The sequence below is a fragment of the Pezoporus wallicus genome, unplaced genomic scaffold, assembly GCF_028554395.1.
Source record: "Pezoporus wallicus isolate ANWC-B61680 ecotype Strahan unplaced genomic scaffold, APGP_CSIRO_Pwel_v1 contig_2132, whole genome shotgun sequence".
Lineage (NCBI taxonomy): Eukaryota > Metazoa > Chordata > Aves > Psittaciformes > Psittacidae > Pezoporus > Pezoporus wallicus.
The window spans coordinates 641,315-657,868 of record NW_026637551.1 but is presented as its reverse complement, the minus strand read 5'-3'; the positions used below and the strand labels follow the sequence as shown (position 1 = coordinate 657,868).

Genomic DNA, 16,554 nt, shown 5'->3' with positions numbered 1-16,554 from the left:
GAACAGTTCCTCGACCTTTTTTTTGAGGGGAAAGGATAATAGAAAGGGGAGCTAGGAGCAATTCTTCCATATTTTCAGCATTAGCCTGTAAGTGAGAATGCCAGGTCTCTGTTCCGACAGTGAACTCATTAATAGGCTCTTCTGGTGTAATGGTATACCTGATACTTTATCTAAGGACAGTGTATTTCTTCTTCATATGCTTCACTTTTACATTTCTTCTAAATTAAAATGCCATTTTTGACATGTATGTGGAAAGTTTGATTTTTGGCACGCATTTTGAACTATCTAATTGAAGAGTCTTATTTCCCACCTGTCATTCTTATATTCATGTATTAAATATTTCATCCCACTCAGTACTACTTGTAATTAATTGCCCTAGCTCTGAGGAACGAGTCTTTAAAAACATCTCAGATACATTATTCTTAATGATTCTGTTTTATTCTCATAATATAAATGGAATAAAGCACAATCGCTCACATATGGGCATTTTCCATTTTTATTTCAGGTGTTGGTTTTCTGTTTCATTCATGAGATCATGGGAGTGAATGGTCTTGAATGGACTGAAATGTATTTTGCCGCAAAATTATTTATAATATTTGGAAAATCCTAATATATTTTAAGTAGCATGAGACCACTTGAAGGTATTGCCAGGCTGAGAATTCTACTCATTCTTGCACTGTTTCTTTAAGTATCTATAAAAAAATGAAAATCTGATCACTTTTTCCCCCCTCTTTTATCTTAGGGATTCATCAAATGGGAGATTTCAGGAACAGGGAGTAACCTGTAATAAAACTAAATGTGAACTGATGTATTCACAGGTTCTGTTGGAAAGTATTACCTCCCACTTTGACACATTATAACTTTAAAATCTCATTTGTGGGTTTGCATTTTATGGGAGGATGTGGTAGTTTTATGTATGTAGGCTACTTCCTCAATTTTCCATTTTGGATAAGAGTTGTCCATGTGGTTTAATATAAGCAGGAAAGAATGGTTTTGCCTGAGCTTTGATCAGGTTTTTCCCAGGACATAGTGAAGTCAATGTTATTTAAAAAATGAAGAGCACTTTAGTAATAAGCCTTTCAGTGTCACTCCTAAAAGAATAGCAATAGGATATGGGGTATGGAAACCCTGTTTGAATGGACATGTCCTGCCTATTGATTTGTTACTTAAAGTGGATTTTCTGGCAAATATATGAACCTCTCTTAGTTTAATACATCTAAAACATGATAAATAAAGGCAAACTTAGGTAATACTGAATTATTTGGATACAGGTATTCGTACTAACAGTTTCCCAGTGGAAGAAAGAAAGGAAAGCAAAATAGCAACAAAACTTTGAAATTTTTGTATTGAGCATGTTACAAATGGGTAGCTTTCTATTGACACTACTTGTGTTATTTTGGAAGTTCACTTTTCTAAATATTGTTTGTGATAATGTATCTGTTTCCAAAGTCAGCCTAATATCTTGGTTTCTAAATATTTCATTGCAGGGTGGATTTTCTTCTGGGGCATGCATTTTATGCAGAGATGTAAAAACCTAATGTCGTAATAAAAAGCTTAAAGAGCAGTGGAAGGGTTTTCCAATGTGCAAACAATCCATATCACCCAGCTTCCTTCTGGGAGTCAGATGCAGAAGGGCCATGTGAACTACGTATAGATGTTGGGAAAACCACCTGCCCAAAATTTCTTTAGTTACATTGGTATGGGTCCAGAGTAACAGATAATTTCAAGACTGGGAGAGAGATTACTACCTACCAGTTTAAATTCCATGTTCTTAGTCATATTAACAGAAATAACGATTAATGCTTTCAGGTATTTTACTATTTTTAGTGCTTACTGTGAAAATAGTCAATTTCACTATTCCTTGAAAAATGCCATCTTGAAAATATATGTTGACATTACAGTTGAGAATCCAAAACTACTCCCTATTAAGTGGAAGGTAACAGAATTAGTCTTCTTGGGAAATTTTCACATTTGTATTGTAATACTGATTAATCCAGAAAGTACCCTGCTCAGTATTGAATATCACACTGTACTTCATTTCTGTGTCTCTATCTGGTCAGAGTTCACTGCAGGGCTGGTAGCCCATTATTTTCCTCTCCAACCATTTTTTTTTTTTTTTTTTCTTCTACCATCTAATGAGTGAGTTAAATATTGTCATAGTCCTTAATGTTGTACGCATGGGAGATGTGTTATGAGTGACTGGTTCTTTAGTGTTCTCTAGGTATGGTAAGACTAGAGGTCGGAAGAATAAAAGCTGGTCCATTCCATTCCGAGAGGAGAACATCCCAGAGCAGCCAGGTATGTAACTGTTCAGTTTGGAAGAAACAATAGTTAAATATGAAAGCAAATAAAAAGAATTGGCTTTATGGTGACAATGATTTTCCACTTACTGATCCAAGATGAAGAAAAGTAGTTTGTATCTGTTTACTTTAGCATATTGTATCTGTTAGAGACGTGATCTAGCCAAAAGTGTAATCCAGAAATGGTTTTGCTGTGTTGCCTAGTCTGATTTTTATGGTTCCAGCCTGAGAAGCAGAAATAGCTATGATTCTATCGATACCACAAGAAATTGGGAGTCAACTTTTAACTTCTTTGTTACTTTAGGAGAGCTTGGTATTCAGTGCAGTATTGTTTCAGTAAATGTAATTAATTTCTTCATTCTTTGCATCTTCTTACCATAACCTTTGTCATCAGGAGCAGGTAACCTGCACCCTTGTCACCAGACTTCTCTCAAGTTCATTTATTTTATTACTGGTCTCATGGTGGAGTGTTCCAACTTGCATCAGTTTCTGCATTTGAATGTGCATCATATATGTGGTAGCAGCTCATACTGTAATTATCCTCAGCAGGGCTGTATTTCTGACAGCTCACAAGTTACCTTAGGAATTTCTCTGGTTATAAGCTGGGTATGCAGATCATCAGTTACTGAAAAGAAATAGTTTGAAGACAAATCATAACAGTTTCAAGTGAGCAGGTTAAGACTGGATAAGACTGAAATGTTAGGCTCTCTTCAGAATGGGTAGTGCCAGTCAAGATGAAAACATGCCGGCTCTGAGTGGTCATAATTGTAAGTACTTAAGTAAGAAGAAGCTAATGTTTCGAAGAGTCTGTAACAGTCAACAAACCAGTCTCACTGGGAGCCATGTTGTTCCTTTACATTGCTATGCTGGTATAGTGAAAATCTGTCTGGGAATTGTGCAGTTTAAACTGACTGGAGAGCCTAATCTTAGTTTTAGCTGATGCAGTGGGTGAACATGAGATACACATGAGGATATATAAAGATCCATCTTTTATATTCTGTCCCTACCTTGATAATTGTTGCTGACTTTTGCTCTAGAAGGTCTTGCTGAGGTTGTAGAAGGTGCAAATATAGGGTCATAGTGTGACCCTCAAAAGCAGTGGTTCGAAGCATTTCATGGGGGTTGTATATATGCAGTCTCTATTGGTCAAATGATGTTTCAAACAAGCAGCCCTCTAGAGTGATCAAGAAATACGTGGAGGTTCACTGTGTCAGCTTTAGCTAGGCACAGAAAAAGTAAAATACAGCAGAATCCACTGAATACCGTGGGTGACAGTTTTATTAGCTGGGTGTCTGAAGCTTTTCGGAGTGGAGCGGGGAGAGATCAGCGTCCACGAGCCTCAACGCAGAGCGACAAAAGCCATTGAGGAGGGAACCTCAAGTCCTCAACAGGACTTGCCCAGGAGCCGGCAGCTCAGCTCTCGCGAGCATCTGACTCACCGGGGGCGAAGCCAGCAGGCTCGGCGACAGCTGTGAGCGGTTAAAAACCCGCACAGGGAGCGCGGGCGACCAGGAGCGGGTTGAGGCAGCTTGCGCAGCAGTTCGCGCGGGCAGGCGAGCGGGGTGACCGCCTGATCAAGAGGGCTCGAATGGAGCGCAGGAGGAGGAAGGACTGCTTGCTTGTGCAGAGAGACGTAGACGGACCGATCGACCAGATAGATCATGGTCACCACTCGATCAAAACCTGTAGTGAGGAATAACGTGGGTACCCAGACTGAGCCTTCCTGCAGACATACGGCCGTGCGGGTCTCTGGCTGCAGTGAATGCCTGAGCCTGGCACTTGTATCGGAGAGAGCCAGTGACACTGCTTGTGTGCGGTGTGAGCGAATAAATGATCTGCTCGGGTGGGTGGCTGAACTGAGGGAGGAGGTAGAAAGGTTGAGAGCTACCAGAGAGTGTGAAAGTGAAGTTGATTGGTGGAGCCACACCCTAAGGCAAGGGCAGAGGGAAGTGGTTGAACAAGTGATAAATCTCCTTCCCTCCTACCATCAGACAGAAGGAGTAAACTTAAGGGACAAGGAAGTATGGAGGGAGGTCCCTCCTTGGAGAGGTAAGCAAAAACCCTCACAATCCCTTCCTTCCTCCCAGTTGCCCTTGAGTAACAGGTATGAGATCTTGGAACTACAGGGCCAGGTAAATGGTGATGGAGGGGTTGACCCATCTAGTAAGTCACCTAGGGCTTGTCACTCACCCCCATGCCTTAGAACTTCCCCAAGGAAGAAGAAAAGAAGAGTAATTGTGGTGGGTGACTCCCTTCTGAGGGGAACAGAAGGGCCCATTTGTTGACCTGGTCCATCCCACAGGGAAGTCTGCTGCCTACCTGGGGCTCGGACTGGAGATGTTAAAAGGAAACTCTGTGATCGGGTGCAGCCCTCTGACTACTATCTGCTGCTGGTTTTTCAGGTTGGCAGTGATGAAATTATTACAAGCAGGGCAAGGGCAATGAAGGGAGACTTCAGGGCCCTGGGACGGCTGGTTAGAGGGTCTGGAGAGCAAGTGGTGTTTGCCTCCATACCTGTTACAAGCAAAGGTGAAGAATAAATAGGAAGAGACTGCAGATTAATGTATGGCTATGGGACTGGTGCCAAAGGCAGGGGGTTGGGTTTTTCAATCATGGGCTGCTATATGAGACACCTGGTTTGCTGGTGGCAGGTGGGATACATCAGTCCCAGAGGGGGAGAAGGTTTCTGGGGCAGGAGTTAGCAGGGCTCATTGACAGGGCTTTAAACTAGGTAGGAAGGGGGAAGGGGAGATAACTGGGCCTGTTGGGGACAAGCCCAAGAGAAACATGCTAGGGCTTGAAGAATGGCAGACTAGGGAGAACTCTCAATCTATTGTTTCATTTGAGGGAAAGGGTAGTTGTTTAAACCCTGTCCTGCAGGGGGAAAAGGGTACCTGGGCAAGAGTTAATAGAGCTCACTCACAGAGCTCTAGATTAGATTTGAAGTGCAAGGGGGTTGTAGCTGGGTTTGAACTAGTGGGGCAATGTTCTAGTATGAATGAAGACCAGAAGGCCTCCTGCCTTCCAAGGGTGCCACTAGTGTGCTCAACTCGCTCCCTGAAATGCCTGTACACCAATGCACACAACCTGGTGAATAAACAGGAGGAGTTAGAAGTCTGTGTGCGGTCTAAAGGTTATGACCTGGTGGCAATTACAGAGACATGGTGGGACAGCTCACATGACTGCAATGTGGTCATGGATGGCTATGTCCTTTTTAGGAAAGAGGTCAGCAAAGCGAGGGGGTGGAGTTGCTCTTTATGTGAAAGAGTGACTAGAATGTATTGAGTTCTGTCCAGGGACAGATGAGGACCAAGTGGAAAGTCTGTGGGTGCGAATTAAGGGACAGGCTGGTACGGGTCGCACAGTTGTGGGGGTCTATTACAGACCTCCTGATCAGGACAAAGGAGTTGATGAGGCTTTCTACAGGCAATTGAAAGCAGCCTCACGACTACATGCCTTGGTCCTTATGGGGATTTTAACTACCCCGATGTTTGCTGGAAGACTTACACAGCCAATCGTTCACAGTCTAGGAGGTTCCTCCAGTGCGTTGATGATAACTTCTTAATGCAAATGGTGGACGAACCAACTAGGAGAGGAGCGCTGCTGGATCTAGTACTCACCAACAAGGAGGGTCTGGTTGAAGTCGTGACGGTCAGTGGCAGCCTGGGCTGCAGTGACCATGAGACGGTGGAGTTTAGGATCTTGTGTGGGAGGAATAGAATACCTAGCAAGGCCACATTTCTGGATTTCCGAAGGGCCAACTTTGGCCTCTTCATTCAATTGCTAAGGGAAGTATCATGGCAAAGGGTACTAGGTGGTAAAGGGGGTCAAGATAGTTGGTCAGCATTCAAGAACCACTTCTTCAAAGCTCAGGATCAGTGTCCCAATGAGTAGGAAGTCAAGTAGGGGAGCCAGGAGACCAGCATGGTTAAACAAGGAATTGCTGGGCAAACTCGTACGGAAAAAGAGAATCTATGGATTATGGAAGGAGGGGCTGGCCACTTGGGAGGAATATAGGACAGCTGTTAGAAGATGTAAGGAAGCAATTAGGACAGCTAAGGCCTCCTTGGAACTTAATCTGGCAAATCAGGTCAAGGACAATAGAAAGGGCTTCTTCAAATACATAGCGAATAAAACTAACACAAGAAGCAGTATAGGCCCACTGCTGAATGAGGTGGGTGCCCTGGAGGCAGAGGATATAAAGAAGGCAGAGGTGTTGAATGCCTTCTTTGCCTCTGTCTTTACTCCTGCAGACTCTCCCCGGGGGACCCAGATTCCTATAGCCCCGGAAGGAGTCAGGATAAAGGAGGAGTTTGCTTTGGTAGATGAGGATTGGGTTAGGGATCAGTTAAGTAATCTGGACATCTACAAATCGATGGGTCCGGATGGAATACACCCGTGGGTGCTGAGGGAGCTGGCGGAGGTCATTGCTGAGCCACTCTCCATCATCCTGGGTAAGTCGTGGGAAACAGGTGAGGTGCCTGAGGATTGGAGGATGGCAAATGTCACGCTGGTCTATAAGAAGGGAAAGAAGGAGGACCCGAGTAATTATAGACTGGTCAGCCTTACCTCCATCCCTGGAAAGGTGATGGAACAACTTATTCTTGACACGATCTCTAGGCATATCAAGGATGAGGGTGTCATTAAGAGCAGCCAACATGGCTTTACCAAGGGGAAGTCATGTTTGACCAACCTTATAGCCTTCTATGAGCAAGTAACTAGGTGGATGGATGATGGTAGAGTGGTAGATGTGGTTTTTCTTGATTTCAGTAAGGCATTTGATACTGTCTCCCACAGCATCCTCATAGATAAGCTAAGGAAGTGTGGGCTTGATGATCAGGTAGTGAGGTGGATCAAGAACTGGTTGGAAGGAAGAAGGCAGAGAGCTGTGGTCAATGGGGCAGAATCTAGCTGGAGGTCTGTGACTAGTGGAGTCCCTCAGGGCTCGGTGCTGGGACCAGTGCTGTTTAATATTTTCATCAACGACCTGGATGAGGGACCTGAATGTACCCTCAGCAAGTTTGCTGATGATACTAAACTGGGAGGAGTGGCTGACACACCAGAGGGCTGTGTTGCCATTCAGCGAGACCTGGACAGGCTGGAGAGTTGGGTGGAGAGGAACTTGATGAAATTCAACAAGGGCAAGTGTAGAGTCTTGCATCTGGGGAAGAACAGCCCCATGTACCAGTACAGGTTGGGGGCTGACCTGCTGGACAGTAGTGAAGGGGAAAGAGACCTGGGGGTCCTGGTGGATAGGAGGATGACCATGAGCCAACAATGTGTCCTTGTGGCCAAGAAGGCCAATGGCATCCTAGGGTGCATTAGAAAGGGTGTGGTTAGTAGGTCAAGAGAGGTTCTCCTCCCCCTCTACTCTGCCTTGGTGAGGCCGCATCTGGAATACTGTGTGCAGTTCTGGGCCCCACAGTTCAAGAAGGACAGGGACCTGCTGGAGAGAGTCCAGCGCAGAGCTACGAAGATGATTAAGGGAATGGAATACCTCTCTTATGAGGAGAGGCTGAGGGAGCTGGGACTCTTTAGCTTGGAGAAGAGGAGACTGAGGGGTGACCTCATCAATGTTTACAGATATGTAAAGGGTGAGTGTCAGGATGATGGAGCTAGGTTTTTTTCAGTGATGTCCAGTGATAGGACAAGGGGCAGTGGGTGTAAACTGGAGCATAGGAGGTTTCATGTGAACATCAGGAAAAATTTCTTTACTGTGAGAGTGACAGATCACTGGAACAGGTTGCCCAGGGGGGTTGTGGAGTCTGCTACATTGGAGATATTCAAGGCCCACCTGGACAAGTTCCTGTGTGATGTACTCTAGGTTACCTTGCTCTTGCAGGAGGGTTGGACTAGATGATCTTTTGAGGTCCCTTCCAACCCTTAGGATTCTGTGATTCTGTGAAGCTTTTCTCTAATCGCTGTGTAACACTGTGTTTAGGTCAGTGAAGGAAGCAGCAGTCTCTCATCCTTCACTTTCCCGGTTTCTGGGTCCAGTGCACCTGAGGTCTCTGAAAGTGGTCTAAAGAAGAATACCAGTAAGGTTTCTTTGGTGATTTCAGTATTTTATACATGTGAACTGAGAGCTGAGATCTTTCACTTTCCCTAAAATGTTATCATTATGTGCTGTAAGCCTGAAAGTGATTTGTTAGTCATAAAAGTGCTGCAGGGGTGGTTATTGCACAGTGGGTCATATATATCTTTGAGTAATTTTTTTATAAATTGTCAGTTTCTTATACCAGAAATGTAGATATTCAGAATTTGTCATAATTTTTATTTAGTCTACATATGTCTTCAGTCATGCTGTCTCATTCATAGAAATCCAGATACTGTATAAATTATACTAGATATGGAATAGCCGTCTCATGCTCAAATTTAGAACAAAGTTACTTTGGGCAAAAGTACTATTAGCAAATGATGTTTTTTTTTATATTCAATTCTAGCATGCACAACAGTGTTATTCCGAAAGGTATTTAAATTGAGAGAATGGAATGACTACTTTCACCCATTCTGGAAGCATTTCAATCCTATTAATTTAATGACAGCCACTTTCAAAATCTGCTTATAAAATGTGTGCAGTAGACCAGCAGAACGTTAGAATCATTATTGTGGTTTGAATAACTGTCATGTTAAAACTTCTTAAAAATGCTAGTTTTAACTTTTTTTTTTTTTCTTCTTTAATTCATTGACAGCAGCTTCTGAAATACAGGGACTAAGAACAGTTGAAATAAAAAAGGTAAGTTACAGAATGAAGTGGTATATCAGCAGCAGGTTTTGTAGATTGTTGTCGGTAGGTGTGTTTACAGAAAGGAAGAAGTCTGGCCCTGTTAGTTGTTTTGAGAGAGGAATTGATATGCCTTATTCATTTGGCTATCTTTTCAGGTCAACACTCTATGATCTCCACTGCCTATAGGTTTATGTAAAAGCAGTGTGATCTATGCTATCACATTCTGTGACCTGAAAGCAAAAGGAGGAAAGACTAGTAAGAGATAATAGGACCTAGTTTTACCATTACGAGACTGAGTTATATCCAAACTGTTTTAGTGAAATGAGGAGAACTGTAACAAAGTTGCAAGCCTATTGTTTGGTATTTCTTTTTTTTTATATACGTATTTTTAATTTTTAGGCTCTTACACGACAGCTGCCAAGTTTTCAAATGTGAAATTCGGTCAACTTCCTTATTTACAGGATCATGGGATCAGACTGTTTCTGATTGTTCAAAATATTTATATTGATTTGACTTTACCCAGCATCTAGTTAACTTGATTACATGTGTTATATTTAGGCATTCTCTTTTTACAGTAGAATCTGCAAATACTAGCTTACAAAAGCAGTTTTTGCAGTTAGGTAGGGTGTTGTACTGTTCTTCAATAATAGGACACTAGGGGGAGCATAAAGATTAGTCTTCGGGAAGTTTGTAGCATGAGATTGATACAGACAATATTAAGGACAACCAATTCCTCCTGTCCAGTTTTCCTTGCCCATACTTTCTGTGCTGACAGTAAAGGTCTGACACTGGATCCTGTAATTATTTAGTTAAGATAAAACCTACACCTAAGTCAGCAGATTGTCACCTAACATGGGAAGAAACGCGCTCTCTGCACTTCTCAAAATGATATGAAATGGTTAAGCTTAAAAAATAGTTTGAGACATTGGAGTTATAATTTTCATAATATAGGGGCTTTTGTAATTATTTGAGATAAGCTTAGAAGTCTCTGCATGTGTTTTTCTTTCCCAAAAAATCTAATTTTTTTTAATTATGATAACAGGGCCCTGCAGATTCACTAGGAGTGAGCATTGCTGGAGGTGTAGGAAGTCCTCTTGGGGATGTTCCTATATTTATTGCCATGATGCACCCGAATGGAGTTGCAGCTCAGACTCAGAAACTCAGAGTAAGTTAATTGTTAGGAAGGTTGTAAAGATTGCATGGGTAATGCACAGTAATTGCGTTAGGCAGGCAATATGTTAGCAGTTTAATGATGTAGTCATAAGTGCTTCTGGCTGTGACAAGAATTTCTGCCATTTGGATTGATGAAAAGGGAACTTGGATTGCTTTAGGGCTTCCTTCCCCAAGTTAGTTACCTTTCAGCAATTACCTCTTGCCATGTTAGCAATTTTGGATAACAGAGGTAGTCAGCTTATGAAAATTAAAAGTAAAGAGCGTAGTTCAGAGTGATGGATTCTGTAAGTGAGCTCTGCTGGTGAGCATGGCGGTCTGTGTGTATGTAATCTGTTTTATCTCTCATGTTTTCCATGCTTATCTGTCTTGGTACTTTTTAGGTTCTGAGTTAAAGTGGGGGGTCTTCTGTCGTACAGCACTTACATGCATACTGTATTCAGTCGACACTATATGTAGTTGAATTTGACTCATGCTCCATTGAAAATGGACAGTGTTATTTCATGATGAATTCAAACATACAATCTGTTATAATTTGCCACTTCAGTTAGATGACATTCAAAATTCATGTCTTTTTTACATGCTGTATATTTCTAGTTTTTAGGATCAGTTCTGTAAAGCATAATTACTTTTTTACACTGAATACACTAAACCAGTATAATTTGCTAAATGTGATATTGAATTTTCTGCCTTTGCAATGGGTCATTATGTAGTTCAAAGATGATCTGCCTTCAAGAGAAAATGTACCGTGAACAGTTGCTGATTTCTTTCTTCCTGCAGTGTATCACTAATAAAATTGGGCAAAATACAAATGCACAGATCTGCTATTATTGAAAGAACCTGATAAATCTATGTAATGAAAGTTATTGTTAGCTAGATTTTCTACACTTTCTTCTGCAGGTTGGGGACAGGATTGTTAGCATCTGTGGAACATCTACAGAGGGCATGACTCACTCCCAAGCTGTTAGTCTCCTAAAGAATGCTTCAGGCACTATTGAGTTGCAGGTAAAAAAATCTTCAGTGACATTTGAAGTATTTTCTGAATACAGTTTTGCCAGCTGCTACAATGAATTATTTTAGTGTCAGCATTCTCATTTTACTCGTTTCCAAACTCTGTTCCTAGGTTGTAGCTGGAGGAGAAGTGAGTGTCGTAACTGGTCATCAGCAGGATCCACCTACGTCCAGTCTTTCATTTGCAGGACTAACTTCAACCAGCATTTTTCAGGACGAGTTAGGGTCAGTAATTATAGAATATGCAACCTCTGTAACGTGTTATTTTAGGTGGAACTCAGCCTGGAAAAACTTAAAAATTCTAGCAAATTATGGATGACTTAACTTAATCATTACTTACACATTTGATATACATGGGCCCTGTAGGCCATAGATCCTCTTCTGCATTCTTTGTGATATCATTTGCTGTGCTGCTTTATTTTGCTCCGTTGTAGACTTCTGATTTGATTTCTTCTCTGTAAATACAGTCTCTTGTTTCACTTGGCCTTCGTAGCTGGGATTAACTGATACACCCAAAATGGTGTTTTTTTTTTCTCAGACTTAAATAGCAAGGCCTTTTCCACAGTGCTGTGTGTGTTTCCATAATATGCTTTCTAACAATGGGCTGTCAAGAGTGTCAGATTTTCCTGGTATACAAGATACACTGCTTGTGGTATACTGCAAGGCACAGCTATGAAAACAAGTTTTGACTCAAACTCAGTTGTAAATCTGAGGCATTATTCTTCTAGAATTAGGGAAAGAGGGAAAGGGGTTTTATAGCCACATAGATGTATTTCAAAAGATTGAACTTCAAAATTTCTTAAAGTATATGTGGGGAAATATACCTATAAATAGTCTGTATGAACACATATAGAAATATGCATTCATATATTAAAGGAAGAGGGAAGCAATTACACCTTACAGAATAAACCATTGGGCTAATTTTAGATGGTTTTTAGGGTGTGTAATGAGTTACAGGATTTTTAAAGTAGCTTTTTGTTACAAGGAATTGGGTTACAGGTTTTCGTCTTTACTTCGCTACTAAGCAGTCTTAGTGGGACATTGCACTTGTAACTGTGCCCTGAGCTGGGTGGAAGAGGTGTTTGAAATAGCTATCTTTGAGTAATAATGAGGGCATTAGACAGTTACAGTGTTTTACATTAACTAAAGAAGCCAATTCATTATAATAAAAGCATTTGTAGTGATAGTGGAATAGAGTCATAGAATCATAGAATAGTTTGGGTTGCAAGGGACCTTAAAGGTCACCCAGTTCGACCCCCCCTGCCATTGGCAGGGACACCTTCACTAGAGCAGGTTGCTCAAAGCCCCGTCTCGCCTGGCCTTGAACACTGCCAGCAAATATATTGCTTAACTTGAAATTTTTTTTGGTTTTGTTGTTGACCATTCTACAGATTAAGTCGTAAGTTCAGCCAACATTGCAATACTCTTCTTCCTTTTCTTAGACCTCCTCAGTACAAGACCATTACTCTGGATAGAGGACCAGATGGCCTAGGCTTTAGTATTGTGGGTGGTTATGGCAGTCCCCATGGAGACTTACCTATTTATGTGAAGACAGTGTTTGCAAAGGTAAGTGTAAACTTTAAATTTGTTCAGTCAATTTATTACTTAGTTCATAGCAACCGTTATCCTAAAGAATGGCTTGAGTTTGAAGCCAAAGGATTGTTAGTTTCTCACAGCGTTTCTTCCTTGGCGCAAATGCTGGTCAGAATGTGCTTGCAGCATTTGAATGCTATAGCCTTAGGAAGATTCAGAATTTCCAAAAGCATGTGACTGCATATGGTAGTCTTCTTCAGCTCTCCAAAATGAAATTGTGCACATACTTAGAAAAACAGCCCGCTTGCCATATGTTTAGAGTGTATTTTCTTCAGGTAGTAGAAGGTACTTTTTTGTTTATTTTGACTCAGAGTCTGAAGGATAGACCAAGATGAAATAATTAAGCTCAGGTCTGGACCTTTGGAAAAGTTCAGGTACTGATAGATTGGACTGTCCTAGGAAACAGCCTTGAGTCAAAGAAAACTGGAATCAAGAATCCCAATCTTTTATAATAAATCAAAGTGCAGAGCTAAATTTTGATTATTCCTTATACAAATTGCTGAAAACTTCTTCAGGTCCAGAAAATCTTACTTCTGTGATAGTGGAGTTTAATTGTTACACTGGCTGGGCGAACATGGTTAAGAGAACAAAAAGTCCTACAGGTCTGATTTCTAAATGTTGTGAAACTTAGAGAAGGCAGGGCATACTACAACAGTAGCAGGCTGTACTACAGTTGACTGTATTTGAATCATTGAAATTTAAAAAGCTTTAAGGGGTTTTGTGTACAGAGCCCATCTTACTCAGACCAAAGGGAGAAAAAGAAATGCATGGGTCTGCAGTTAAATGTTGTATCATTTCAGGGTGCAGCAGCAGAAGATGGACGCCTGAAGAGAGGGGATCAAATCATTGCTGTGAATGGGCAGAGTTTAGAAGGGGTGACTCACGAGGAAGCTGTTGCTATTCTGAAAAGGACAAAAGGAACAGTCACTTTGACTGTTTTGTCGTGAACTGGCTACCTGAAGGGGTAGGGTCAGTAAGACTATGTTATTTACACTCCACATAGCAAAGAGAATGGAAAAGTTTATATAGCCTTCTTGCTTTTTCAGCTTCACAGAACTGTGTTACAACACTGAAGAATAACAACATTTAACCATATTTTTGTATACAATAGAAGTATTTCTCTTACTGTCAAGCCACTGGGATGAAGTTATGTCAGCTATGTAAAGACATGGATATTTTTCCTATTACTGTTATACTGAATGCTTCTAAGTCACCAGGGGAAAAAAAAAAAAAAGGAATGTTTGCATTAATAACCACACAGCAAAACTGGAATGTTCTGCTAAGAAGCTTTGGATATTTGAAATATGTTGGAAAAATGATAAAGTCAACAAGGGGGTGGCATGAGTGGCCATAGTCAGAAAACAGAAAAAAGGTTATTGAAGAAATAACAAAATATCAAACTCTACAAAAAGAAGAAATAGTATGTAGTCTGGAGGCAGATTATTAATGGATTTAGGTGGTTATTTGTGTTATTTCACAATGCTCAAGTGGGAGGACCTGAGTGGGTGGCTTGGGTAGTTTTTTTTTTCTGTGTATTTAAATTTCATAAGCCATGGTGTGTCCAAAATAAAAATAAAACTGTGTTTTAGTTTGGCTTAGGTTTGAGGTTTTTGGTTTCTAGTTTGTTTGGGGTTTTCTTTTGTTTGAGGCAGGGGTGTATGTGTGTTTGTTTTGAAAGGAGAGCACTTGTCCTCAAGGCTGAAAAATCCATTTGCTACAGGAAGCTACTCCTGGTGAATGAGAGTGTGTAGCAATTGCAGTATTAGAACAACTAGAATTCTTTTATAATAGTAGTGTTTTTAGCCTATATGGATGTGAAAGCAACCTTTCCAATGTGAAAGATGTGTAAGGGAATCACAGAATCATTAGCGTTGTAAGGGACCTCAGGAGATTATCCAGTCCAACCACCCTGCCATGGCAGGGCCACCAGCAGGTTACACAGGAACACATCCAGGTGGGTTTTAAATGTCTCCAGAGAAGGAGACTCCATGACCCCCCTGGGCAGCCTCTTCCAGTGCTCTGCTACCCTCTATGAAAGAAGTTCTTCCTCATGTTGAGGTGAAACTTCTTGTGTTTTAGGTTATGGCCATTGCTCCATGTCCTGTCACTGGGCACCACTGGAAAGAGTCTGGCACCATCATCCTGGCACCTACCTTTGAGATATTTAAATATATTAATAAGATTTCCTCTCGGTCTTCTCTAGAAGAGAAAGTTATCCTTTTCCAATGTGTTTCATGTAAGCTACTTGAATCAGAGCCACAAACAAACCTCTGAGGGCAGGTTTACTTAGCTTGTGGATGTTGGTTAAGCCAAGTTGGAAGAAGTTGATGTTACAGTGTTAGAGCAGTTACCAGTAGCAGCAAAGGTCAGGTCCTCCTTCGACTGAGGAGACCTAAAACCAGGAGCTGAGGGTAGGTAAATGCTGAAAATTTCCATGGTAGAGGAGTTATCGGTTGGTGGTGAGGTGTTGTATTCTCTTCCCTTGTTATTTCCTTTATCGTTATTATTATTGGTGGTAGCAGTAGTGATTTGTGTTACACCTTAGTTACTGGACTGTTCTTATCTCAACCTGTGGGAGTTGCATTCTTTTCGATTCTCCTCTCTGTCCCTCCGGGAGTAGGGGGAGGGAAAGAAGGGGGAGAGTGAGTGAACAAGTTACCTGACTGGGTTTAAACCACGACAAGTAGTGAGACAGCAGTGAAGGTCTTTATGTATCATCATTAAGCAGAAGAGGATATATGAGGGCTACAAATACTGGTTTGGGCCCTCAGATTTCATTTTAAAGGAACAAATACAAGACAGTGTTTAGTCCATGGAGCAGTTGTTTGACAAGCAGTGTGGTCAATAAATTTATGAACTCAATTTCCTAAGCTGGGGTCTCCAATGAGACTTTATCCAAACCCTTAACTGATTGTAGCCTGCCTTTGCCTCTTCTACTTTAAACTGGCTCTTAGGAATCTAGCAGATAAAGTGCACTTTGCCTATGATTTACCTTCCTGCAGAAAAATTTTCTAAGTCTTTTGAGGGAGATTTGTAATTACCAGCAATAACCTTTGTGTTAATTAGCAAAAATAAATCTGTAGCAAGAAGGCCACCGTGTCAGTTGTCATTTAAGAGAAACCTGAAGTGAAAATGCAGGGAATGCTCAGGCTGTTATTAGGAGGAGACACAAAAGACTAGCATTTGTTTTACTGGGACACTAAAAGCAGCATTAGGAATGTATTTGAAATAGTATTAACAGATTGATAGTTATGTCTAAATGAATTAACTAAATAAACCACCCTCTTTGTCTTTTTAACTATTTCAGAAGTTACACTGTGGTAGGGTAAGATGAAAGAAAACAGATGGTACCATTACTAGATGCTGTTGTTACGGAATTGTTTTTCTATACTTATTCCTTGGTTAGAGTGAAAAATGCCTACATTAGAGTATGTAAAGTCATCTTAAATAGTATCTATATTTGTAACAGAAGTAGTGTACAGATATTTTATTACTGCTGTTCTGTCTAAATGGAAGTTTTGAGTGAATAAATTCCAAACTGTTATGATGAAAAAGTAAAGTTGCAGGTGTGTTTCTGGTTGCTTTACAATGGCATGCTTGCATTGTTCATTCTGTCATGAAAGATTTACTTAGAACAATTAAGAAAAGGCATTATTCTTTATGTGAACCTTAAAGCATCAGCTAAAAATTGCTTTATTTGGATTTTGAGATTTTATATTCGCTTGCAAACTCTTAGCATGAGACCAGATATCA

At 41.0% G+C, this 16,554-nt stretch overlaps 1 protein-coding gene across 15 annotated transcripts in view; it reads left to right on the top strand.

The window, feature by feature from the left end:
* The window catches only part of MPDZ (multiple PDZ domain crumbs cell polarity complex component), an 88,836-nt gene extending 73,607 nt beyond the window's left edge, over nt 1-15,229 (top strand). For 14 of the 15 annotated variants that reach the window (XM_057406247.1, XM_057406254.1, XM_057406252.1 and 11 more), the window contains 8 exons: nt 2,212-2,298; nt 8,242-8,338; nt 8,993-9,036; nt 10,070-10,192; nt 11,098-11,202; nt 11,321-11,433; nt 12,651-12,774; nt 13,602-15,229. In XM_057406247.1, the coding sequence (XP_057262230.1) occupies nt 2,212-2,298; nt 8,242-8,338; nt 8,993-9,036; nt 10,070-10,192; nt 11,098-11,202; nt 11,321-11,433; nt 12,651-12,774; nt 13,602-13,748 (840 nt within the window). In that variant the 3' untranslated portion in view covers nt 13,749-15,229. The remainder of the gene's footprint in view (nt 1-2,211; nt 2,299-8,241; nt 8,339-8,992; nt 9,037-10,069; nt 10,193-11,097; nt 11,203-11,320; nt 11,434-12,650; nt 12,775-13,601) is intronic. The other variant, XM_057406241.1, reaches the window with a different exon arrangement.
* The last annotated feature ends 1,325 nt before the right edge of the window (nt 15,230-16,554 follow it).